At 46.5% G+C, this 22500-nt stretch overlaps 4 protein-coding genes across 6 annotated transcripts; 3 read left to right on the top strand and 1 right to left on the bottom strand.

Moving 5' to 3' along the window:
* Positions 1–42: 42 nt before the first annotated feature.
* Positions 43–6882, top strand: LOC137788488 (NLR family CARD domain-containing protein 3-like). 3 transcript variants are annotated; one of them, XM_068581315.1, is made up of 9 exons: positions 46–646; positions 936–1247; positions 1866–1957; positions 2482–4267; positions 4400–4573; positions 4984–5157; positions 5562–5738; positions 6152–6325; positions 6590–6882. In XM_068581315.1, exons 1-9 carry the CDS (start codon positions 522–524, stop codon positions 6606–6608), a joined length of 3033 nt encoding a protein of 1010 aa, XP_068437416.1. In that variant the 5' UTR covers positions 46–521; the 3' UTR covers positions 6609–6882. The 3 variants fall into 3 exon arrangements, with proteins under 3 accessions (XP_068437418.1, XP_068437416.1, XP_068437417.1); XM_068581316.1 differs by having other exon boundaries at positions 47–646; positions 2485–4267; XM_068581317.1 differs by lacking the exons at positions 4984–5157; positions 5562–5738; positions 6152–6325; positions 6590–6882 and having other exon boundaries at positions 43–646; positions 4423–4525.
* An 82-nt stretch (positions 6883–6964) lies between these two features.
* On the top strand, positions 6965–9564 carry crygn2 (crystallin, gamma N2). Its single transcript, XM_068581384.1, has 4 exons — positions 6965–8112; positions 8236–8392; positions 9001–9146; positions 9236–9564. Exons 1-4 carry the CDS (start codon positions 8105–8107, stop codon positions 9369–9371), a joined length of 447 nt encoding a protein of 148 aa, XP_068437485.1. The 5' UTR covers positions 6965–8104; the 3' UTR covers positions 9372–9564.
* A 239-nt stretch (positions 9565–9803) lies between these two features.
* On the bottom strand, positions 9804–14193 carry nub1 (negative regulator of ubiquitin-like proteins 1). The gene is made up of 15 exons (XM_068581339.1): positions 14041–14193; positions 13464–13576; positions 13020–13187; positions 12827–12891; positions 12675–12739; positions 12423–12590; positions 12259–12341; positions 12017–12123; positions 11717–11903; positions 11427–11534; positions 11162–11314; positions 10820–10966; positions 10634–10687; positions 10382–10541; positions 9804–10302 (listed from the first exon to the last, which is right to left on the bottom strand). The coding sequence occupies exons 2-15, from the start codon at positions 13572–13574 to the stop codon at positions 10157–10159; spliced, it is 1722 nt and encodes a 573-aa protein (XP_068437440.1). The 5' UTR covers positions 13575–13576; positions 14041–14193; the 3' UTR covers positions 9804–10156.
* Positions 14194–15264: 1071 nt separating this feature from the next.
* On the top strand, positions 15265–20457 carry xylb (xylulokinase homolog (H. influenzae)). The gene is made up of 19 exons (XM_068581341.1): positions 15265–15376; positions 15779–15861; positions 15969–16038; positions 16115–16195; positions 16405–16491; positions 16584–16712; positions 16797–16862; positions 16964–17036; positions 17292–17410; positions 17887–17968; positions 18165–18205; positions 18312–18427; positions 18527–18642; positions 18894–18967; positions 19056–19152; positions 19406–19464; positions 19911–19998; positions 20114–20208; positions 20326–20457. Exons 1-19 carry the CDS (start codon positions 15302–15304, stop codon positions 20392–20394), a joined length of 1620 nt encoding a protein of 539 aa, XP_068437442.1. The 5' UTR covers positions 15265–15301; the 3' UTR covers positions 20395–20457.
* The last annotated feature ends 2043 nt before the right edge of the window (positions 20458–22500 follow it).

The raw sequence follows: 22500 nt of genomic DNA, 5'->3' as shown, positions 1-22500 counted from the left end.
ATAAAATTGTATCAATATTGTTGTTATCAGAATACATTATTGTTGTTATTATCAACAACCCACAGAGCAGAGAACATTGAAGGAGGATTTATTATTAAGAATACATCCGACTTTAGCTGTAGTTTGTTGGTTTGGACAGCAGGTGGTGCTGTCGCATCAACAGTGAGCCTCAAACACACACACACACACACACACACACACTCAGCTGATTTCCTGTAAATGAAGGGGGCTGGAGCCACAGTGACCATGTGACCCAGTTACATAAGAACATGAGGCAACCCTGCAGTGTGACTTCATGAAGTAGAAGGAGAGCAGCTGGAGGCCGAAGCAGAGTGAGTGTTGATCCAACATTTTATAGTTCTCCAGTTTTCTTCCTGAGGACTGTTGGGGGGGAGAGAAATGTTAGAAACTATCAGAGGCTTGATTCCTCTGTCAACAGAAAGGGTGTGTGTGTGTGTGCGTACGTACGTGTGTGTTTGAGCCTCGCCATTTTATCGCTCAGACTGACTTCAGATCAGAAGATGAGTGGTTGTGAGGAAGAGGACAGAGCAGAGTCTCTGGTCTCCGGCTGTCTGTCGATGAAGAGTGATCAGTCCAAAGATCATCCTATACTCTTCAGGAATGAAGCTGGACCCTCAGACACAAAGTAAGAGAACTTCTACTAACTCTTTCAGGACTCATGTTCACTTCCTGTTCCTCTGACAATGTTTTCTGTACATTTAGAGATTTGGAGTTGAGTTTGAGGGTCTTCCTCTTCATCTCAGTGACAGCTCTTAGTCACCTAGAAAAGCTGTGATGTCATCTAAGAGCACTGATACACACTTTAAAGCCTTCTACACATCTGCAGTAACAGTAGTTTGTGTGTTCAGATCTACTTTAATGTCTTTGTTGTTATCAAAGATTCATTCTGAAAAAAACCCTCTTCATGTTTGCAGAGTTCAGTCCAGACAGAGAGCCGAGTCTCCAGGATCCATTTGTCTGTCCATGAAGAGTGATCAGTCCAAAGATCATCCCATACTCTTCAGGAATGAAGAAGAGGAGGAAGAGGAGGACAGAGCAGAGTCTCTGGTCTCCGGCTGTCTGTCCATGAAGAGTGATCAGTCCAAAGATCATCCCATACTCTTCAGGAATGAAGAAGAGGAGGACAGAGCAGAGTCTCTGGTCTCCGGCTGTCTGTCCATGAAGAGTGATCAGTCCAAAGATCATCCCATACTCTTCAGGAATGAAGCTGGACCCTCAGACACAAAGTAAGAGAACTTTTACGAATGAAAATAACTGATCTTTGAACATTAATATGTGGTACGTGTGAACAGCTCCAGGTTGTCTTGAGATTCCTCGGACCATTAAACTTGACCATGGCTCATTATTCCCAGTTCTCCTTCGAACTTTTGTAGCTGTAGGAATTATATGTATGAACATATTGGACCTTAAATCTAGCTTCCAGCCTCAGAAGCTTTTTGGGTTTGAAAATGACTCAATTACCAGGGACTAAATAAACAATGCCAATCTTAAAATTAAGCCAAAATGTTCAAGCGATTTTCCGTTTGTTGCTAAATGAACACATACATTTTGACATAATCATGTAATGCAGCTACTTTTACTGTGAAGGAGCTGCAGGAAGAGTTGACTTTGTATTAATGAAGTAACTACCGACAGACACTACATGTTTAAAAAGTAACGCAACTCATTATTGTTTATAAAAGCAGGAGAGTTGAAATAAAAGAACATCTTCATTCCAGACTTTGAAATTAAACAGAAAAGTAACAAAACTTTAACTTCTGAGCTTCTACACACTTTGGTCCAAATCTGGATGTTTTCATCAACAACCAACAAATCATTTTAGTAATAAAGAAATGTCTCCACAGAGAGAAGAGGAGTTTTGTTCCTGAGGAGGAGCTGACGTCCAGAACCAGAACCAGAGCTGCACTGCAGACCAGTGAGAGCAGCTCTGTACAGAGTAAGACCCTCCAGTTTAAATTAATTCATGATTGTCTGCAGCTTAGTTTTTTTAATTTGATCCGTCGCCATGTTGAGAGCCGTGTGGAGTCAACAGAAAGGCTCTGAATTCCCTCTTTAACAGCTTTAACTCCTGAAACAGGTGAGACTGACACAGCTGGAACAAATCCAGGAGGTAAAGATGATCACAAAGACAGGAAGTAAAACCAGACGTGACATATTAGAAAAGTGATCCTTCATAATAAAACAGGAAATGCACAATCCCAGCACCATGACGGAGACGGTCCCACGTCTGTAGCTCCACTGACTGGATCATCAGGTGTCTGTTCTGGTGACCAGAGAGAAAGCTCTCTGTGTTCACATCCCACCACTTTATAGCTTCTAACTGAACCAAACTAAAAGTTACTTTCACACACGAGTCCTCGTCTGTACCTTCAGATATCGGCCTGATTTGATAGTTTACTGATTGTTTTAGTCAAATCAATATCAAGTCTTCTTCACATGTTCTCTTGTTTCTCTGATCAGCAGATCATGGTCTGCAGGAGCTTTTAGATGAACACCAGATCAGTCTGAAGAAGAGATGTGAACGTGTGACTGAAGGAAGTGGTGAAACAGGAAGTGGAACCCTCCTCAACAGGATCTACACTGACCTCTACATCACAGAGGGCCAGAGTGAAGAGGTTAATACCCAACATGAAGTGAGGCAGCTGGAGTCAGCCTCCAAGAAGAAGCTCCTCCATGACACTCCCATCAAGTGCCACGACATCTTTAAAGCCTCGGCTGACCAGCCGAGACGCATCAGATTGGTTCTGACCAACGGCGTCGCTGGCGTTGGAAAAACCTTCTCAGTGCAGAAGTTCACTCTGGACTGGGCCGAGGGTTTGGAGAACCAAGACGTGGATCTGGTGTTGCTGCTTTCGTTCAGGGAGCTGAACTTGATCAGAGATGAGATCAGTCTTCTCAAGCTGCTCCATGTTTTCCATCCAACATTACAGAAGGTCCCAGCAGAGGAGCTCTCTGTCTGGAAGCTGCTGTTCATCTTTGATGGTCTGGATGAGAGCAGACTCGCTCTGGACTTCATCAACAATGAGGTCATGCGTGATGTCACCCAGAAGGCGTCGGTCAACGTGCTGCTGACGAACCTCATCCAGGGGAACATGCTTCCCTCGGCTCTCGTCTGGATAACTTCCAGACCTGCAGCAGCCAATCAGATCCCTCCCACTCTTGTTGACCGTCTGACAGAAGTACGAGGCTTCACCGACCCCCAGAAGGACGAGTACTTCAGGAGGAGATTCAGTGATGAAAAGCAGTCCAGCACCATCATCTCACACATCAAGACCTCCAGGAGCCTCCACATCATGTGTCTCATCCCAGTCTTCTGCTGGATCACTGCTACAGTTCTGGACCACATGTGGACCACGGACCAGAGAGGAGAGCTGCCCAAGACCCTGACCGACATGTACTCACACTTCCTGCTGGTCCAGACCGAGAGGAAGAAGCAGAAGTACCCTGAGGGACATAAGACGAGTCCTCACGAGCTTACGGAGGCTGACAGGGAACTTCTTCTGAAGCTGGGGAGGCTGGCGTTTGAACATCTGGAGAAAGGAAGCATCATGTTCTACCAAGAAGACCTGGAGCAGTGTGGCCTCGATGTCACGGAGGCCTCGGTGTTCTCAGGAGTCTGTACACAGATCTTCAGAAGAGAGAGTGTGATCTTCCAGAAGACCGTCTACTGCTTCGTTCATCTGAGTGTTCAAGAGTTCCTGGCTGCCGTCTTCATGTTCCACTGTTTCACACACAGGGAGACAGAGGTACTGAAGGACTTCCTGGGAGAAGACTACAGGTATTCCTCTCTGGTGGACTTCCTGAGGAGAGTCATGATGAAATCTCTCAAAAGTAGAAACGGCCACCTGGACCTGTTTGTCCGCTTCCTTCATGGCCGCTGTGTGGAGTCCAACCAGAGACTCTTAGGAGGCCTCCTGGGTCAGACAGACAACCGTCCAGAAATCATCCAGAGAGCCATCAACAACCTGAAGGAGATGAACAGTGATGGCATCTCTCCTGACAGAAGCATCAACATCTTCCACTGTCTGATGGAGATGAAGGAGCTCTCAGTCCATCAGGAGATCCAAGAGTTCATGAAGTCAGAGAACAGATCAGAGAGACTCTCAGCGATCCAGTGCTCAGCTCTGTGCTACATGCTGCAGATGTCAGAGGAGGTTCTGGATGAGTTTGACCTGAAGGACTACAACACATCAGATGCGGGACGACTAAGACTGATTCCAGCTGTGAGGAACTGCAGAACGGCTAAGTGAGTCCAGATGTGATTAACTTCATGAATCAGTGTCGATCAGTAGTTTAGTTTTTCAAATCTAGAAACTATAACTTCATAATGTTCTTAAAGGTTTCATCATAACATTTTGTAATATTTGTGTCATCACAGCCTTTCTGAATCTGAACTCACAGAGACTCACTTTGAAGTTCTGGCTTGCGCTCTGAAGTCCAACCCCTGCAGTCTGAGAGAGCTGGACATGAGTATCAACGATCTGCCAGATTCAGGACTGAAGTTGCTGTCTGCTGGACTGGAGAGTCCTCACTGTAGACTGGAGACTCTGCGGTTAATAATTCTGTACTCTGTGCACACTGTCTGTGATGTTCGAGGACTAAATACACAGTCGAGTTCCAAGGTGACGTCCTGTGTCCTTTCCTAACCACTTCTCCTTGACCTCGAAGGAGAACGTCATGAGGTCAAGGAAAGGTGTGAAGGAGAAGTGGACGAGTGCTCCCTTCAGGTTCTTCTGAATAAACCATAATAATAAAACCAGCAGAACTAGGTGTCTTCACAGCATGAGTTTGTATGGATGGAGCCGGTGGTGGAGGTTAAGAGGCGGAGTCACTCTGTCTTTATGGAAGCAGCAGCATGTTGTCTTTAATATTAACTCTGAATATTAGCTCTGAACAGACTATTAACCACTGAAGGATTTCAAGAAGCAACGTTTAACGTTACATCTTTTCATCTTTATTTAGTTTGTGGCATTGCGGCTTGTCAGATATCGGCTGTTCTTCTCTGGCCTCAGCTCTGAAGTCCAACCCCTCCAGTCTGAGAGAACTGGATCTGAGCTTAAACTACCTGGACTATTCAGGAGTGAAGCTGCTGTCTGCTGGACTGGAGAGTCCTCACTGCAGACTGGAGACTCTGAGGTGGGTTCACTGTCTGCTGTGTAGCACCTTCATGTTGAATCAATATCAATCAATACAGAATGCCACTCATATAGACCCAAATAGACAAAAAGATCTCAGAGTATTGATGAGTATACTATACATACTATACTTGATGAATATTATATATAGAGATGTATTATACTTGAGTGACTAAATGTTCATCATAAAAAGGTAATTTAATGTCATGTAACCAAACATTTATACATTTTGAAACAAATAACTATTAAAGTAACGTGACGTAACTTTTAATATGTTCTGATGTGCTCTGAAGAACATGGATCAATACTGATCAATACATTTCGTAGCAGATGTGTAAAAAGTGATAGAAAGCATCATTGTGTCTCGATATAATAAACTCTGTGTGTTGTTTTGTGTGTTTGCAGTCTGTCAGACTGTCACATCACAGAGATCAGCTGTTCTTTTCTGGCCTCAGCTCTAAAGTCCAACCCCTCCAGTCTGAAAAAATTGGATCTGAGCTTCAACGACTACTTGAAGGATTCAGGAGTGTTGCTGCTGTCTGCTGGACTGGAGAGTCCTCACTGCAGACTGGAGACTCTGAGGTCAGACACCATTCTTTACTTCAGTGTGAGATTAATATGATGTGAAAGTTGTGTTGTCACTAAACTGCAGACATCAGGCTGATATTCTTCTGATCCTCACTGAGGCTGCGGTAGAATAGTCCACAAGGTGACATCTTGTGTACTTTCCTAAAGGATGAATATGGTTTTGATCCTGTAGCTCCAGACTGAGAGCAGCAGCATGGTCTTCATCTGGATATTAACAGCTGTATGAATGTTGTGCTGACATATGATGATGTCTGTAGAAGGCTCACACGATGATGATCCACAAGAACGCAATGACAAAGAAAAAAACCCATTGATGAGGACATCGTCATGTTGAGCTACACATTTAAACCTCAACACACCTGATGATTAGGATTGATTCTGATCTTCATCTTTTATTCTTTTTTCAGGTTGGATAGCTGCTGGTTGTCAGCGATCAGCTGTTCTTATCTGATCTCAGCTCTGAAGTCCAACCCCTCCAGTCTGAGAGAACTGGACCTGAGAGACAACAAGCTGCAGGATTCAGATGTGAAGGAGCTCTCTGATCTTGTGGAGAGTCCTCACTACAGACTGGAGACTCTGAGGTCAGTAAAGGGTCGGAGTCGGTCCATGCTGGTTCCAGCAGGATTGAACTAAACACAGATCCAGTATTTCTTGTCGACCTCCAACGCTGCTGGGCTTCAGGATTGGACAGAACGCCAGCCAATCAGAAGAACCAGAAGCTTGTCCCCTCCAACACCTTCAGATGAGAGCTGAAAGGACTCAATCCTTCTGCTCTTTCTGCTGTATGATGAATGGAGTCTCTGGAGACACTGATCCACCTCTTCTTCTTCCTCTTCTCTCCGCAGATGGAAGTTGACAGTCTGAGTCCACCATCATCTCTGTATTCCTGTGGCTCTGATCAGAGGAACCTCAGTGGGCCTGGACTTGGTGTAGTCCGTTGGTTCCTTCATGTGTTCTGACCCTAAAGTGCCACATGAGTTGTGTTAATGACCTCATCACAGCTGTGCTAACGAGACACACAGAGGAAGACGTGACTCCTCTTCCTCTCTAGATAGACGACCGTTGTTTGATATATTAATGATCTGCATGTGGTATAAAGATGTAACCTTTATCCAACCAGTAAAACCAGTACATCGTATTGCTGAAAGCTTCTTCTGTGTGTTTCACTTCTTACTTCATATCAATCATTAACACCTAATAAAGTTATGAAATATGATTCATCTAAACAACGTTTAATCGATTTTACTCCACGATGAGCGGCGGCGCTCATCGAGGCTTCATCGTTTACACAAACTAAGGTTTAATAGAAACGTGAAGGATTTTACTTTTTTATCTTTTACTCCTGCTGATAAAAACCGCTCATTAAAAGTTAATGAATTTATTTCTGTAAATAAATGTTCTGTTGTGTTTGAACAGAAAGAACTCAGGACAAGCAGATTCTATTGAGTCCACACACACACAGAGAGACACACACACACACACACACACACACACACACACACACAGCAGAATCAGCAGACGCATCAGGATGAAGGGAAAGCGTCGAGGCAGCAGGAACCTTTTGAAGCCAGGGCTTTTGTCCGCTCGCCCCCCGCGCCGTATATATTGGGCGGTCCAACTTTCTCTCTGTTACACAGTTACACAAAGTGCTCGTGCTCGACAACATCAGGGGGCCAAGATGTCGCAATACTCTGGAAAGGTGAGTCTGAACGAGGTTCTCCAACCGCCGGTTTCTTCACTACGTTCTCTCACCACGTTCTCCGGTTTCTTCACCACGTTCTCTAACCGCCGGCTTCTTTAATACGTTCTGTGACCGCCGGCTTCTTCACTACGTTCTCTAACCATGTTCTCCGGCTTCTTTACTACGTTCTCTAACCACATTCTCTGGCTTCTTCACTACGTTCTCTAACCACGTTCTCCGGCTTCTTTACTACGTTCTCTAACCACGTTCTCCGGCTTCTTTACTACGTTCTCTAACCACGTTTTCCGGCTTCTTCACTACGTTCTCTAACCACGTTCTCCGGCTTCTTTACTACGTTCTCTAACCATGTTCTCCGGCTTCATCACTACGTTCTCTAACCACGTTCTCCAGCTTCTTCACTACGTTTCTAACTGCCGGCTTCTTCACTACGTTCTCTAACTGCCGGCTTCTTCACTACGTTCTAATATGTTCTCTTTGGCGACTTCAAAGTCTGAAATTCAGTTAACGACTTGTTCAGCGTGCCGGCACGCCGTGATGACATCACAGGACTCTGACGGTTGCTTGTCTCCTGCAGATCACCTTCTACGAGGGGAAATGCTTCACCGGCAGGAAGCTGGAGGTCCGAGGAGACTGCGATAACTTCCAGGACCGCGGCTTCATGAACAGGTGAGACCGCCGGAGACCCCGGACCGTCTCGGGCCGGTCCGTCTCGCGGAGACACACCTGGAACCTGGACGGGTGGGAGGTCGCCGGACGCCCTAAATGGACCGGTGTGTGTGTGTTTTTCAGGGTGAACTCCATCTGCGTGGAGAGCGGCGCCTGGATCTGCTACGACCACCCCGACTTCAAGGGCCAGCAGTACATCCTGGAGCACGGAGAGTACCCCGAGTTCCAGAGGTGGAACTCCCACAACGACCACATGGGGTCCTGCAAGCCCATCCGCATGGTAGCTACGCACCTCCGCTCACGGTCCCCAGAGGCCGAACCCTAAACCAGAGAACGATGGTCCGTTTAGAGTCAGCGGGGTACGCTTCAACCCCAAAGTTCATGAGAACATTCGATTTCTTAAAATGTAGATATTCGGCGCTCCGTTGTTCCCTCATATCTCACTTTACAACAAAAACAAGATGGCGACGGGTCAAAAATAAGGAACGCCCACGTCCAACGGAGTTCCTGCACGTTTTTTTTACCTTCAACCGAGAAGACGCAACTTTTAAATACGTTTCCAGACGCCGTCACGCTTATAAACCGCGTCATACATGACACGCGGAAGCTGCTGAACGTTTCAGTACCCAGCATGCCTGAATCGGTCAATATTTTGCTATAAAATAAGCAATTTTTTACATAGTTATTTGACCGAAACTCCTTCCTGACTTTGTTTTCAGTGACTTCTGTTGCATATTCTGATTCTTTAGGTCCTCATCTTTCTAAAAAAGGTGGATTATTAGTATGTAGGTTGTTTATTTATTTGTGGAATCTGGCTCATATCGTGCTGGATGTTCATGGTTTTGAAAGTGTCCAAAAGGTTTTGACCCCGCCCCTTTTCTCCTCCAGCACGGGGAGCACTACCGCATGGAGATGTTCGAGGCCTGCAACTTCTCCGGTCAGTGCGTGGAGATCTGTGACGACTGTCCCTTCCTGCAGAGCCGCGGCTTCTCCAAGAGCTGCATCAACTCCGTGAAGGTCTACGGAGACGGAGCGTGAGTAGAAAAAGCCAGAGGTCGCGGCGACCTCCGCAGGTTTCCACGCTTTGCACGCAGGTGATTTGACTTCCTGTTCTGTCCCCCAGCTGGGTGATGTACGAGGAGCCCAACTTCCGCGGCCGTATGTACGTCGTGGAGCGAGGAGATTACTGCAGCCACAACGAGTGGCAGGCGCAGAACCCCAACATCCAGTCCGTCCGCCGGGTCGTCAACTACTTCTAACTGGGACCAAGAGAGGCCACGCCCACAAGCCACACCCTGTGTTTGTGACCGATGAAGACCACGCCCACAAGTCAGACCCTGTGTTTGTGATCAATAAAGACCACGCCCACAAGCCACACCCTGTGTTTGTGATCAATAAAGACCACGCCCACAAGCCACACCCTGTGTTTGTGATCAATAAAGACCACGCCCACAAGCCACACCTTATGTTTGTGATCAATAAAGACCACGCCCACAAGCCACACCTTATGTTTGTGATCAATAAAGACCACGCCCACAAGCCACACCTTGTGTTTGTGATCAATAAAGACCACGCCCACAAGCCACACCTTGTGTGTGATAAAATAAAGACCACGCCCACAAGCCACGCCCACAAGCCACGCCCTGTGTGTTATATAACAATTAGTTGAAAACAAACATGACATCACAGACTCAACCTTCATGTCTTTATTGTCTTTAAACATGGAACGTTAAAATAAATGCATTTAAATTAAATGTTTAAATGTTGGACAAACTGCTGCGACGTCACAAACGAGTAAAAAATTAAAATCACTTCAAGCAGCATTTAAAAAAAACAAATAATTTCCTTTGGTTTATAAAATAAATCACTTTTGAAAAATTATAATGAACAGACGAGTCGGCCTGGAAACGTTCCTCCATCAGAACAACAACAAACATCAACAAAAAGTACTAACTCACTAATTATTGCTGAAAAATCAAATGAAAGTGAGCTTTTGATGATGAAGTCAGAAGAGAGAGAGAGTGTGTGTGTGTGTGTGTGTGTGTCACACGGCGTGTGTGTGTCCTCGGCTCAGGTAGCTCTTCATGGTGGCGATGAGCTCGCTCTCCTCCTCCAGCGTCAGGTCCAGGTAATCCTCCTCGTGGCGAGAAATGTCCTCCAGCACCTCGTTGACCAGCTCGCTGTCCTCCTCTGTCAACACATTGCTCCGTTCATTGCTCCGACACATGAACGGCATTGCTCTCGCTCGTTGCTCAGCGGGTGGTCCTACCTGCGGAGTGGCTGGAGGAGGTGCTGGGCTCCTCTGAGGACGGCGACTCCACCAGCGCCCCCTGCTGGTCCAGCAGCAGCTGAGTGGCCGACTGCACGTCTCCACCCGTCATCCTGAGAGCCGCCTCAGAGACCTCCCTCTGGAAACCCAGGTACAAGAGCTGCAGAGACACAGGAGGAGAGGAGGGAGAGGAGGATGAGGAGGAGGAAGAGGAGGAAGCGGAGCAGGAGGAAAAGGAAGAAGAAGCTCTACCTGCTCTATCGAGCCCTCGGTGACCTGAAAAGATCCACTGGAGTTCAGCAGGATCTGAACACAACAACAACAACAGCAGCAGGCTTTCATCAGCATACAGAGGTACTATAACATGACCAGTACTCACACTTTACTGCAGTAAAAGTACTACCAGACAGACAGGCAGGCAGGCAGATAGGTACTGACTTCATAAGCCCTGTCCACGTCTCCGTCGGCATGGTGCAGAGCTCTGGCGGCGTCTCTCCTGGAGTAACCGAGCTCTGTGAGGGTGGCGATGACCTCCAGCCTCCTGCTCCTCTTCTTCCTCTCCCTCTGCTTCAGCTCCTCTCGCTCCTGATCATCATCATCATCATCATCATCATCATCATCATGTTATATACCACGGTGTCCCTCAAGGCTCTGTGCTTGGTCCCCTTCAACACTTTCACCCCCTGTCTCACTGATATAAAATCACCACCTGCTAACCCCTGCTCCTTCCGTGTGTGTGTGTGTGTGTGTGTGTGTGTGTGTGTGTGTGTGTGTGTGTACCTGTCTCTGGTTGCTGATGTGGACAGCAGCCTCCTGCAGGTCTCCCTCACAGGCTCTGAGGCCGAGTCGAGATTCTCTCTCAGTGAAACCCAGAGACATCAGCTGAGCCATTTTGTCTGAGTCCGGACAGAGACGACTGTACAGCGCCTCCACCTGACACACACACACACAGTGTGATGTGAAAACAACACTCATTGTTCACACACGAGGTGTTTGCCTGTGCTCCTTGTGTCTATGCTAGGCTAAGCTAAGCTAACAGACTAACTTTGGACAGCTGGTGTCGGGCCTGAGCGTCGTTCCCTTCGATGTAGGAGAGGAGACTCTGGAGGAGGTACAGCCGCAGGAACAACACCTCCTCTCTGCCTGTGTTACCCTGCAACACACACACACACACACACACACACACACACACACACACGAGATATGATATGTCATATAATTGTGTTTTTCATTGTGTAAGCTGAAACACAAACATCAGCGTTGTGTCCCTGAAGGACGCACCTGAGGACCCGTGTGTGTGTGTGTGTGTGTGTGCGTGTGTGTGTGTGTATGTACCTTGATCAGCAGCAGTCTCTGCCTCCTCTCTCCGTAACATTTCAGGAAGCATTCCTCGGCTCGCTGCAGGCGGCTGCGTCCGTCGTCCAGACAGCTGAGCGCCTCCAGAGCGCGGTAACACCACACCACGTCCAGCTGCAGCACGGCGAAGTTATCCACCGAGAGCAGGAGGGAGGAGCCACACAGGCTGCACCACAACAACAACAACACACTGAGGTTATCCACCTGCAGCAGGAGGAGCCACAGAGACTGAGGACAGAGGAAGAAGAGGAAGAGGAGGAGGAAGAGAAAGAGTCGTACCTGAACTGCTGGTCCGCCTGCAGCAGGTGACTCAGAGCGTTTTCAAACTGCTTCTTCTTCATCAGAGAACGACCTTTCTCATGGAAACCCATCGCCAGGATCAGAGCCTGAAGGGAGGGGGAGGGAGGGGGATCCACGTGTGATGTTGCATTCAGGTGCCGTTGGTAACTTTGAGCTTCTGAGTGGAAGTCATGTTTATATGAGGGTACTCGTCTAGCTTCAGGTAGTGAAGGTACTTGTACCTTCTTCTCCTCGGGGGGGATCTTCAGAGGGTTTCCTTTCTGGTCAGCGATCTCCAGGAAAGGGGAGGAGTCTTCACTGCCGTCTGAGGACACAGAGACACACTGAAGGACACACTAACACACTGAAGGACACACTAATGCACTAAAGGACACACAGAGCCCACCTCTCTCTGACAGGATCTGGAAGCCCTTCTGCGTCCTCTGCAGACTCTGGTTCTGGTTCTTCTTCTTCTCCTCTTCCTCGCTTTGGTGGAGTTTCCACTCTGCGTCGCTGACCTTCAGCACCATCATCCGGCTGTGGTTCTTCACCCCCTGCTGGTCCAGAGGCCGGTCTGACACACACACACACACACACACACACACACACAGTCGACATGTGGCCTCGGTCCTGAAGGTCGTGACCTCAATGAACTCACCAGCTGACAGGGTTTTCCCGTTGAGGATCAGTTTGATGTATTTCAGGCCGAACTCCTCCCCGATCCTGAGGAGAGGAACACACTGACTCATCCTCTGTGTGTGTGTGTGTGTGTGTGTGTGTGTGTGTGTGTGTGTGTGTGTGTGTGTGTACCTGTCCACCACCTCCTGCACCAGTACGTCCAGCTTGGTCTCCAGATGTTTCTTTGTGTTTGAGTCCTGAAACCAAAGTGAAGAACAAACTGAGACACTTTGTTATTGATTCATATCTCACTTCATAAGAACACACTTCGGGGCAGCAGCAGTTCCAGCATGATCATGTATATTGTGTATATGTGTATAAGTACCTGGCTGCAGCCGCGGGGCAGCAGCAGCTCCAGCGTGGCCACCCTGCTCTCCCTGTAGGTTTTGTTCCCTTTGCCCCGGCTCACCGCCTGCTGCCTGATGGCCTCCAGAGCTCCGCCCACCTCGGGCACCTGCAGACGCAGCAGAGGGGCGAAGCGCTCCGCGAGCGCCTGAACGCACCACATGTTTATTAGTATCACTCCGTATGTTTATGTATGATAACCATACTGTGAATTGATTTTACATCATCATATTTGTTGTCTTGCATGTTTTTTTATTGTATTATTATATATATTTGTGGACTTCTATGAACATGTTTATTCTGATTGTTTTGTTTCCTTTGTTTATGTGTTTTTATTAATATACTAGATTAATGCAATGAATTAAAAATGAACACGATCAATAATCAGGATGATGACTTCATGGATGATGTCATCACCTCTCACCTGCATGTGATCGCAACTGGACTCGTCGTCGGTGAACGGAGGATTCCACAGCTGGATCTTCTCCTCCTTCAACATCTGTTTCAGCTTCACCTCCAGGTTCTGCTCCTCCATCACTAGGAAGAGGAGAAGGAGGAGCAACAAGTTTCTTACAAAAACAACAGTTTATTAATTTCTCTTCATGAAATGAAACCTGTTCAGATCCAAAGAGATGACGAAGAAGAAGATAAGGAGGAAGATAACAGAGAACTCTCGCTCATATTTAATATCATTAACGTTAAATTATTAAGGTTTTAACTCCAAGAAGCCCCGTTGCATCATGGGAGTTGTAGGAAGTCTCCAGACGTCGTTAAACTCTTTGTTTGGAACAATAAAGGTTATAAATGGCGCCGATATTAAACAAACTATTAAATAAACAAATGTCCAGAATATGTATCGCCAGTGACGTAGTTAGAGTCGACATTTAGTGAAACTAACGTTAAATGCACGTGACGTCAGCTGGGTTATCGTAACGCAGCTTGTTCTCTGTTGTTGTATCTCGTTCATCCAGCAGACGCTGTTGAACGTGTCCGACAGTTACCTGACGTCACAGGGCACGGTGACAAGGCCGGAACGGTCCGGTAACCTCCGGTAAACCTCCGTTAAACCTCCCGTAACGTCCACTCCACTTCCTCTGTGCGATGGTGTTGTTTTGGTTGTTTTCTTGGAAGAAGGTTAAGAGCAAGAGGAGGGCTCACTCTGAGCACGTTTTCAGGATGCGGTTAACGCAACGTAAGGTGACGTAATGTCGAGCGCGATAACAGCCAAGTAAACCACTGTCTTAAGTATATACGATCTTTGGTGTACTACGGCACGTCACGAGGGTCAAATATCAGAAACTTTTTTTTTATATGAAAAAGTTAGGAAAAGACATTCAAATGAATAGAAAGTAATATACATTTTAATATTAATTAATTACTATAAATATAAAATATAAAAAATGATTAATATAAATATACAAAATAAAGTATAATAAATTTAAAAACGAATAAATAATACAATTAAATAGAATTTATGACCCCCAAAAATCAAATATTTATATATATTACAATTTTTTATAACAAAATTATGACCCCAAAAAAATATTTATGACAAAAAATTATGACAAAAAAATGTTTTTACAAAATTATATGGGCGAGGACGAAGACGAGGATGAGGATGAGGACGAGGACGAAGACGAGGACGAGGAAGAGGATGAGGACGCGGACGAGGAAGAGGAAGAGGACGCGGACGAGGATGAGGTCGTGGACGAGGAAGAGGACGAGGACGAGGTCAGGGAAGAGGAAGAGGACGAGGACGTGGACGAGGAAGAGGAAGAGGACGCGGAAGAGGACGAGGACGAGGACGTGGACGAGGACCAGGACGTGGACGTGGACCAGGACGAGGACGAGGACGAGGACGTGGACGAGGACGAGGACGAGGACGAGGACGTGGACGAGGAAGAGGACGAGGACGTGGACGAGGACGAGGACGTGGACTTGGATGATCTCTCAACCTCTCTACTGTCACTAGCTTCATAATTATGACTCTTTTTTTCGGTAAAAATTTCAACTTTTTTGTCTTTTTTTGTCTTAATTATAACTTCTTTTTTGTCAACATTTTGACTTTTCTTTTTTTGTTATGACTTTTTTTTGTCATATTTCTTTTTGGTCATTTTTTTGTCATATTTTTTTGTTTCGGAAATGGGCTTCCATAGAATACTCTGAATACTTCTGCATGTCCTGACGTCGACTGTAAAAGTGTGTTACTGTCTCTTTAAATAATTCGTCCCCGCTCCTCGCTGTGTGTTTGAGTGTGTGCGCATGCGCATGTGTGTCGCCATGGCCGCCGCTGAGGACTCCCCTCTCTACCTGGGCTTTGACTTCAGCACGCAGCAGGTAAACTCACCCGTCACTCAACCTCACCTGTCACTCAAACTTACCTGTCATGCACGCGCGTGGGCCGCGTGCACGCAGAGCTGTCAGCGCGCAGAAGCGGAAACGGGAGATTGTGTGTGTGTGTGTGTGTGTGTGTGTGTGTGTGTGTGTGTGTGTGTGTGTGTGTGTGTTATGTTGCAGTACTTTGAACCCGCGAACATGTACTTAAGCACGCAGTACACTCCACAGTACATGCTAGAAACACAGTTCTTCATCAGTACTATGTAAAAAGTATTCTTCTGTACTCATGTACAGTAAGGTGGTCTTACTTGTGTACTTGTACTTGAAGGTGAACATGGTCTTATATGTGTACTTGTACCTGAAGGTGGTCTTACTTGTGTACTTGTGTACTTGTACCTGAAGCTGAAGGTGCTGGTGATGGATGGAGACCTGAACGTCGTCCACCAGAACAATGTGCAGTTTGACTCCGAGCTTCCTGAGTTCAGGTAACAAACACTCACCTGTGTACTAGTACTAGGAGTAGTACAACTAGTAGTATTAGTAGCAGTAGTAGTAGTATATATTTATATTTATTCTTTGTTTGTTCTCTCAGGACTCAGGGAGGAGTTCACGTTCACGCTGACGGACTCACCGTCACCTCACCTGTCCTCATGTGGGTGAAGGTGAGACACACACACACTGTGACTCACTGTGACCTTTGACCCTGTGCTGCTCTCTGATTGGATGTTTTGTCGTCAGGCTCTGGACCTGCTAATGGACAAGATGAAGAGGGCGGGGCTTGTGTTCTCCCGCGTCAGAGCGCTGTCAGGCAGCGGCCAGGTGAGTTCATACATGTACATACACACACATATAAATAATTATATATGTATGTGTGTGTGTGTATAGGAGAGTGAGGGTTCTGGGCTAAAGGCTGCTGCCTCCCTGTAAAGGCCGTGAGACACTAAATGGAACGCTGCCATTAATCCCGTGCATGAGTGACAGCTGTGTGACGCTGCCGTGACAACAGGCTCCTCCTCCTCCTCCCTCAGCAACACAGCAGCGTGTTCTGGAGACGAGGAGCGTCCGAGACGCTGCGGGACCTGGACCCGGACCAGGACCTGCACCGGCTGCTGCAGGTGTGTGTGTGTGTGTGTGTGGCTGCACAGGTGTGTGCGTGTGTGTATGTGTGTGTGTGTGTATTATGGGATGCCTCCTCCTCTCTCAACAGGACAGCTTCTCCGTGAGCAGCGGGCCCGTGTGGATGGACTCCAGCAGCAGCCGGCAGTGTGCCGACCTGCAGGCGGCAGCAGGGGGCGCTGTGAGGCTGGCTCAGATCACGGGGTCCAGGGCCTACGAGGTCTGTCTGCTCACCTGTCTGCCTGCCCACCCGTCTGCCTGCCCACCTGTCTGTCTGCTCACCTGTCTGTCTGCTCACCTGCAGCGTTTCACAGGAAACCAGATCTCCAAACTGAGAGAGACGCGACCGGAAGAGTTCCAGAACACCGAGGTCAGAGGTCACTTTGTTTATATTCAGTATATTGTGTGTCTATATATAGACAGAAGTGTGTGTGCGTGTGTGTGTGCATGTGTGTGTGTGTGTGTGTTCAGAGGATCTCATTGGTCAGCAGCTTCGCCGCCTCTCTCTTCCTCGGTTCTTACGCCGCCATCGACTACAGTGACGGTAAAGTTTAAAGTTTAATCATTGATCAGATTCATCAATCAGGGTCTTTATTGGTCTTTATTGGCCTTTATTGATCCATCCTCCTTCTTTATTGATTGTTGCGTAAAAGTCTCACAACAGTGAAAGCTAAAATCTTGACGATGTCATCGGGTTGACCAGTGAAGGCAGTGGTTTCCAGCACTGGGAGCCTTCAGTCCGTGGTCTTCCTCACTGAATCATTACTCCTCACTAAGTCATTGGGTTCTTCTGCTTCAGGTTCGGGAATGAATCTGTTGGACATCAGGACCAGAACCTGGTCTGAGGTCTGCCTGGAGGCCACCGCTCCGCACCTGGACCGCCTACTGGGAGCGCCGGTGCCCTCCACATCTGTACTGGTGAGACTGGTCTGTACTGGAGGAGCGGGGACTAATTATTTAAAGAGACAGTAACACACTTTTACAGTCGACGTTAATACATGCAGAAGTATTCAGAGTATTGGATCTATGTATCTATGGAAGCCCATTTCTGACAAAAATAATTATGGTAAAAAAAAAGACCAAAAAGAAATATGACAAAAAAAGGCAAAATTATGACAAAAAAACTCATGACAAAAAAAGAAATGTAATAAAATTTGACAAAAAAGAAGAAGTTATAATTATGACAAAACAAGAAAAGAAAAAAATATGACAAAAAAATCTACATTTTGACCAAACAAAAGGACTCATAATTACGACAAAAAATGTTTTATTTGAAGCTAGTGACAGTAGAGAGGTTGAGAGATCGTCCCCGTCCTTGTCCTCGTCCTCGTCCTCGTCTTCGTCCTCGTCCTCATCCTCGTCGTGGGCTCTGACCCAGTGCTCCGTCCCTGCAGGGCTCCGTCTCCTCCTACTGGGTGCAGCGCTATGGTTTCTCTGAGGGCTGCAGGGTGGTGGCCTTCACCGGAGACAACCCAGGTCAGCTCCCAGCACCATGTGACATGTAGAGCATGTCTGTGATCGTGTCACTCAAAGTGACCTCAGAGAGACACTGAACAACCTCAAAGAGACACTGAACAACCTCAAAGAGACACTGAACAACCTCAAAGAGACACTGAACAACGTTTCCAGAACAATAATATTATCATCGCTCCTACGTGTTCTTTCTCCTCAGCGTCTCTGGCGGGAATGAGGCTCCAGCCCGGAGACATCGCGGTGAGTCCCTGACCACCTGTCTGTAGTCTCACCTGTACTCACATGTCTGTAGTCTCACCTGTGTGTGTGTGTGTGTGTGTGTGTGTGTGTGTGTGTGTGTGTGTAGGTCAGCCTGGGGACCAGTGACACGGTGTTCCTGTGGGTCCAGCAGCCTCGCCCGGCGCTGGAGGGTCACGTCTTCTGCAACCCGCTGGACTGGAGCGCCTTCATGGCGCTGCTGTGGTCTGTTCACCTGTAGTCTCACCTGTAGTCTCACCTGTAGTCTCACCTGTCGTCTCACCTGTAGTCTCACCTGTAGTCTCATCTGTATGTGTGTGTCAGCTTTAAGAACGGGTCTCTGACGAGGGAACGAATCAGGAACGAGAGCACAGGAGGATCATGGGAACGTTTTTCCGCCGCCCTGAGAGACACACCGCTGGGAAACAACGGACACATCGGTGACACTTCCTTCCTTCCTTCCTTTATTCCTCAACTCCTTCCTTGCTCACTTCCTTTTTCCTTCATACGTTTCCTTCTTTCATGCCTCACTTCCTCCCTAGCTTCCTCTGCTCCTTCCATCCTCCTTCCCTTTACCTTCCTCATTCCATATCTTTTCTTGCTTTTTTTTCATTACTTTTTGTTATTACTTCCTCTCATTTGTTATCTCCCTCCTCTTCCTCCTCTTCCTCTTCCTCTTGTTGTGTTCCAGGGTTTTATTTTGACATCATGGAGATCACACCTCCAGCAGTTGGAGTTCATTTGTTTGACCCCGACGACAACGAGGTGAGTGAGACGCTGCCTTCTGTCTCCTGTCTCCTGTCTCCTGTCTCCTCTCTCCTGTATCCTACCTCATGTCTCCTGTCTCCTGCAGGTGTCCTCCCTGAGTCCTCAGGTGGAGGTGCGTGCTCTGGTGGAGGGTCAGTTCCTGTCCAGGAGGCTTCACGCTGAGCGGCTGGGCTTCAGCATCGGTAAGACCAAGATCTTCTCCTCAGACATGTGTATCACTACAACAAAGATCTTCTCCTCAGACATGTGTATCACTACAACAAAGATCTTCTCCTCAGACATGTGTATCACTACAACAAAGATCTTCTCCTCAGACATGTGTATCACTACAACAAAGATCTTCTCCTCAGACATGTGTATCACTACAACAAAGATCTTCTCCTCAGACACATGTATCTGTTTCTAAATTGTGAAACTCTTCTTTCATGTTTTCAGTTCCAGGAACCAGAGTTTTGGCAACGGGAGGAGCTTCATCTAATAAAGACATTCTGCAGGTCATTGTTCATTATTTATTAGTAAATAGTACAAGGTATTATGATTATTATTATTATTATTGATAATAATAATAATAATATGATGTATTATTATGATGACTGGATAATATTACAGTATTGTCGCGTCATTAATAATCCAGGGGAGTAAGAATAATAAATGTCTTTAAATATGTGATTTTAAAGCTTTAAAGAATATTCATATTAAAATTATAGGATGATATATTATGTTATATATTATTATATTCAGTCATTAAACTTTCAAATCTCTTTCATTAAACTATTTTATAATATGTTTTCAACATGATCACAGGTAGAAATCATTGATTAAATCGCCTTAATTAACCCTTCAACTACGAACACACCCTTTTAATTTAAGGACCTGAGGGAGGAGCCGACGAGCAGCACGACGTCCAATCACATCGCTCCGTTCTTCTTCTGTCTCTCAGGTTCTCTCGGACGTGTTCAACGCTCCGGTTTACAGCATCGACCTCTCCGACTCGGCCTGTCTGGGGTCCGCCTACCGAGCCCTGCACGGTATACTGCTAATGCTAATGCTACTGCTAGTGCTAGTGCTACTGCTAGCTTCTCTGATTGCTTAACGAGGCAATAACAGAACCTGACCCTCTGATTGGTCGATGTGTGTTTTCAGGCTTGGTGTCAGAATCTGTCGCTTCCTTCTTTGATGTTGTAAAGAAAGCTCCAGAAGCACAACTGGTCGCTAAACCGCATCCTGCAGCCCAGCAGGTACACACACACACACACACACACACACACACACATATACACACACTCACACAAGATACTAAACAGCTTGAGCAAAACACACAACCTGCTTCGTGTGTGTGTGTGTGTGCTTTCCAGGTGTACGACCAGATGCTGAAGCGCTACGCCCAATTGGAGGAGAGAGTCCTGCAGAAGCCCCGCCCCTAACCCACAGCAACCAATCAGCTCCGTGAGCTTGAAGGACGAATAAACACTGAATATGATTTCTAGATACATTTAATAAAAAATCTAAACAATCAATTCAGTTTATTTTGAAATGTATGATGAATCACTGATCACTGATGAATTAGAGAGGTTAACGAGGTAACATGACAATAAGGAGGTAACACAATGGTAACGAGGTAACATGACATCAAGGAGGTAACACAATGGTAACGAGGTAACACAATGGTAACGAGGTAACACAATCGACCTGGTGTATCTTCACAAAAACATGCAGCAAAAAAAATGTTTATGATTAATGTTGAAGGCACAAACCAATGGAGTCCCACACTCATCATAGTGTGTGTGTGTGTGTGTGTGCGTGTGCGCAGAAAGATAAAAGATTTTTTTCTCTCACTGCTTTGATGGATTAACACACACACACTCACACACACATTACTCTCCCCTCAGTGTGTATTGTAACAGACACACTAAAGCCCCTCGCCTCATCTGAACTCCATGTACACACACACACACACACACACACATCTGGTGTCCAACACTTTAATTGGTTCAAACCAAAAAAACATGAGATTTGTGTTTCCATTTTTAGTCTCATTATTAATTTGCATAAGGAAGTCGTATCTGATGACATCACCGCCTCTTCCTCAGTGGTGCTCTGATGGTTACATCTTCATCTCTCCTCTTCATCATTATACACTATATACTGTATGTTACCAGATTACAAACCAGAGGGTGTGTGTGTGTGTGTGTGTCTGTGTGTGTGTGTGTGTGTGTGTGAGAGATCATGTGCACTTTATTCCCCCGGTGACTAATGCCTGAACCATGGGTGATTGAGTTCGATTGAGAGGAGCTTTACTGTGTGTGTGTGTGTGTGTGTGTGTGTGTGTGTGTGTGTGTGTGTGTGTCTAATGCGGCAGAAGAGAACGGGTTCATATGAGGAGACGGGCACTGCAGAGACTGCACCACACATATGTGTGCATGTATGTGTGTGTGTGTGTGCATGTATGTGCATGTATGTGTGTGTGTGTGTGTGTGTTCGGTCTGTACCCTTTACAGCGGTGGGGGAGGGGGGCTGTCCTTAGATGACACACCCAGGAGAGATGTTGGCATGTGTGCATTTGTGTGTTCTCACGTACACACACCGTTGTCCTCAAATCCCCTGAATCCTCCATCTATGTTTGTCTAATTGTACATCAGTGCTGTGATGAGACTCTGGTTGTATAGAAGTCAATGCTTCATGTGTTAAAGCTGCATTCTCTCTCCTGACCACCAGGGGGCGACTCCTCTGGTTGTATAGAAGTCTATGCTTCATGTATTAACACATGTAGTTTTAGTTCATGGACTCATTCATCGTTCTGCGTTTAGTGATGAAGTCTTGTGCATGTGGGACGCAGAATGTCCTCACAAGTACAACACAACACGAGTGTGTGAGGCAGTGAGTCATGCTATAGGTTCAGCTGAGGAGATCTGTCCTCACATGGTACCGTGTGTGAGAGAGTGTGTGTGTGTGTGTGTGTGTGTTTAGGCTGATCAAAAGAAGCTGCTTTGATGTTCAAATGCACACACACACACACACACACACACACACACACACAGCATGTGACTGTTCACTGAATTTCAGATACGTTGTTTGTGTGTGTGAAATAATTGGCTCCCAAAAGAAATGAAACAGGGAAACAAATTGTACAATAGCAGAGAGAGAGAGAGAGAGAGAGAGAGAGAGAGAGAGAGAGAGAGAGAGAGAGAGAGAGAGTGTGTGTGTGTACATGTCCATCTTCATGTTTAAATTCATGTGTGTCTGTTCTGTGTCCATTTGCATACATCATTGTGTGTGTGTGTGTGTGTGTGTGTGTGTGTGTGTGTGTGTGTGTGTGTGTGTGTGTGTGTGTGTGTGTGTTTCTCAGATAGAAATAATTACCTCCATCGGCTGGTGGATGAAAACGTGCGTCTTGGTTTCATAAAACCCTTCAGACCTGGCAACCCGCCGCCTGAAGCTGATTTAAGGGTTTGAGCTGCAGACTCACTCACACTCGTACTTGTACATGTCTCACTCGTACTTGTACATGTCTCACTTGTACTTGTACATGT

The sequence above is a fragment of the Clinocottus analis genome, unplaced genomic scaffold, assembly GCF_023055335.1.
Source record: "Clinocottus analis isolate CAN_PGR_092001 unplaced genomic scaffold, fCliAna1.0.p SCAF_18, whole genome shotgun sequence".
Lineage (NCBI taxonomy): Eukaryota > Metazoa > Chordata > Actinopteri > Perciformes > Cottidae > Clinocottus > Clinocottus analis.
Note: the sequence above shows the minus strand (reverse complement) of the source record. Positions and strands in the feature narration are given on the sequence as shown.

Excerpts from the sequence above, each read along its gene's own strand:
- xylb (XM_068581341.1), top strand. The coding sequence starts at position 15,302 with ATGCGCATGTGTGTCGCCATGGCCGCCGCTGAGGACTCCCCTCTCTAC. Across the intron at positions 16,713-16,796 it reads CGGGGTCCAGGGCCTACGAG|CGTTTCACAGGAAACCAGAT; the intron begins GTCTGTCTGCTC and ends GCTCACCTGCAG. Across the intron at positions 19,153-19,405 it reads GCGGCTGGGCTTCAGCATCG|TTCCAGGAACCAGAGTTTTG; the intron begins GTAAGACCAAGA and ends TCATGTTTTCAG.
- LOC137788488 (XM_068581315.1), top strand. The coding sequence starts at position 522 with ATGAGTGGTTGTGAGGAAGAGGACAGAGCAGAGTCTCTGGTCTCCGGC. Across the intron at positions 4,268-4,399 it reads AGGAACTGCAGAACGGCTAA|CCTTTCTGAATCTGAACTCA; the intron begins GTGAGTCCAGAT and ends GTGTCATCACAG. Across the intron at positions 5,158-5,561 it reads TGCAGACTGGAGACTCTGAG|TCTGTCAGACTGTCACATCA; the intron begins GTGGGTTCACTG and ends GTGTGTTTGCAG.
- nub1 (XM_068581339.1), bottom strand. The coding sequence starts at position 13,574 with ATGGAGGAGCAGAACCTGGAGGTGAAGCTGAAACAGATGTTGAAGGAG. Across the intron at positions 13,188-13,463 it reads CCAGTTGCGATCACATGCAG|GCGCTCGCGGAGCGCTTCGC; the intron begins GTGAGAGGTGAT and ends TGGTGCGTTCAG. Across the intron at positions 12,124-12,258 it reads TCCCCCCCGAGGAGAAGAAG|GCTCTGATCCTGGCGATGGG; the intron begins GTACAAGTACCT and ends CCCTCCCTTCAG.
- crygn2 (XM_068581384.1), top strand. Across the intron at positions 8,393-9,000 it reads CCTGCAAGCCCATCCGCATG|CACGGGGAGCACTACCGCAT; the intron begins GTAGCTACGCAC and ends TTTCTCCTCCAG. Across the intron at positions 9,147-9,235 it reads AAGGTCTACGGAGACGGAGC|CTGGGTGATGTACGAGGAGC; the intron begins GTGAGTAGAAAA and ends TCTGTCCCCCAG.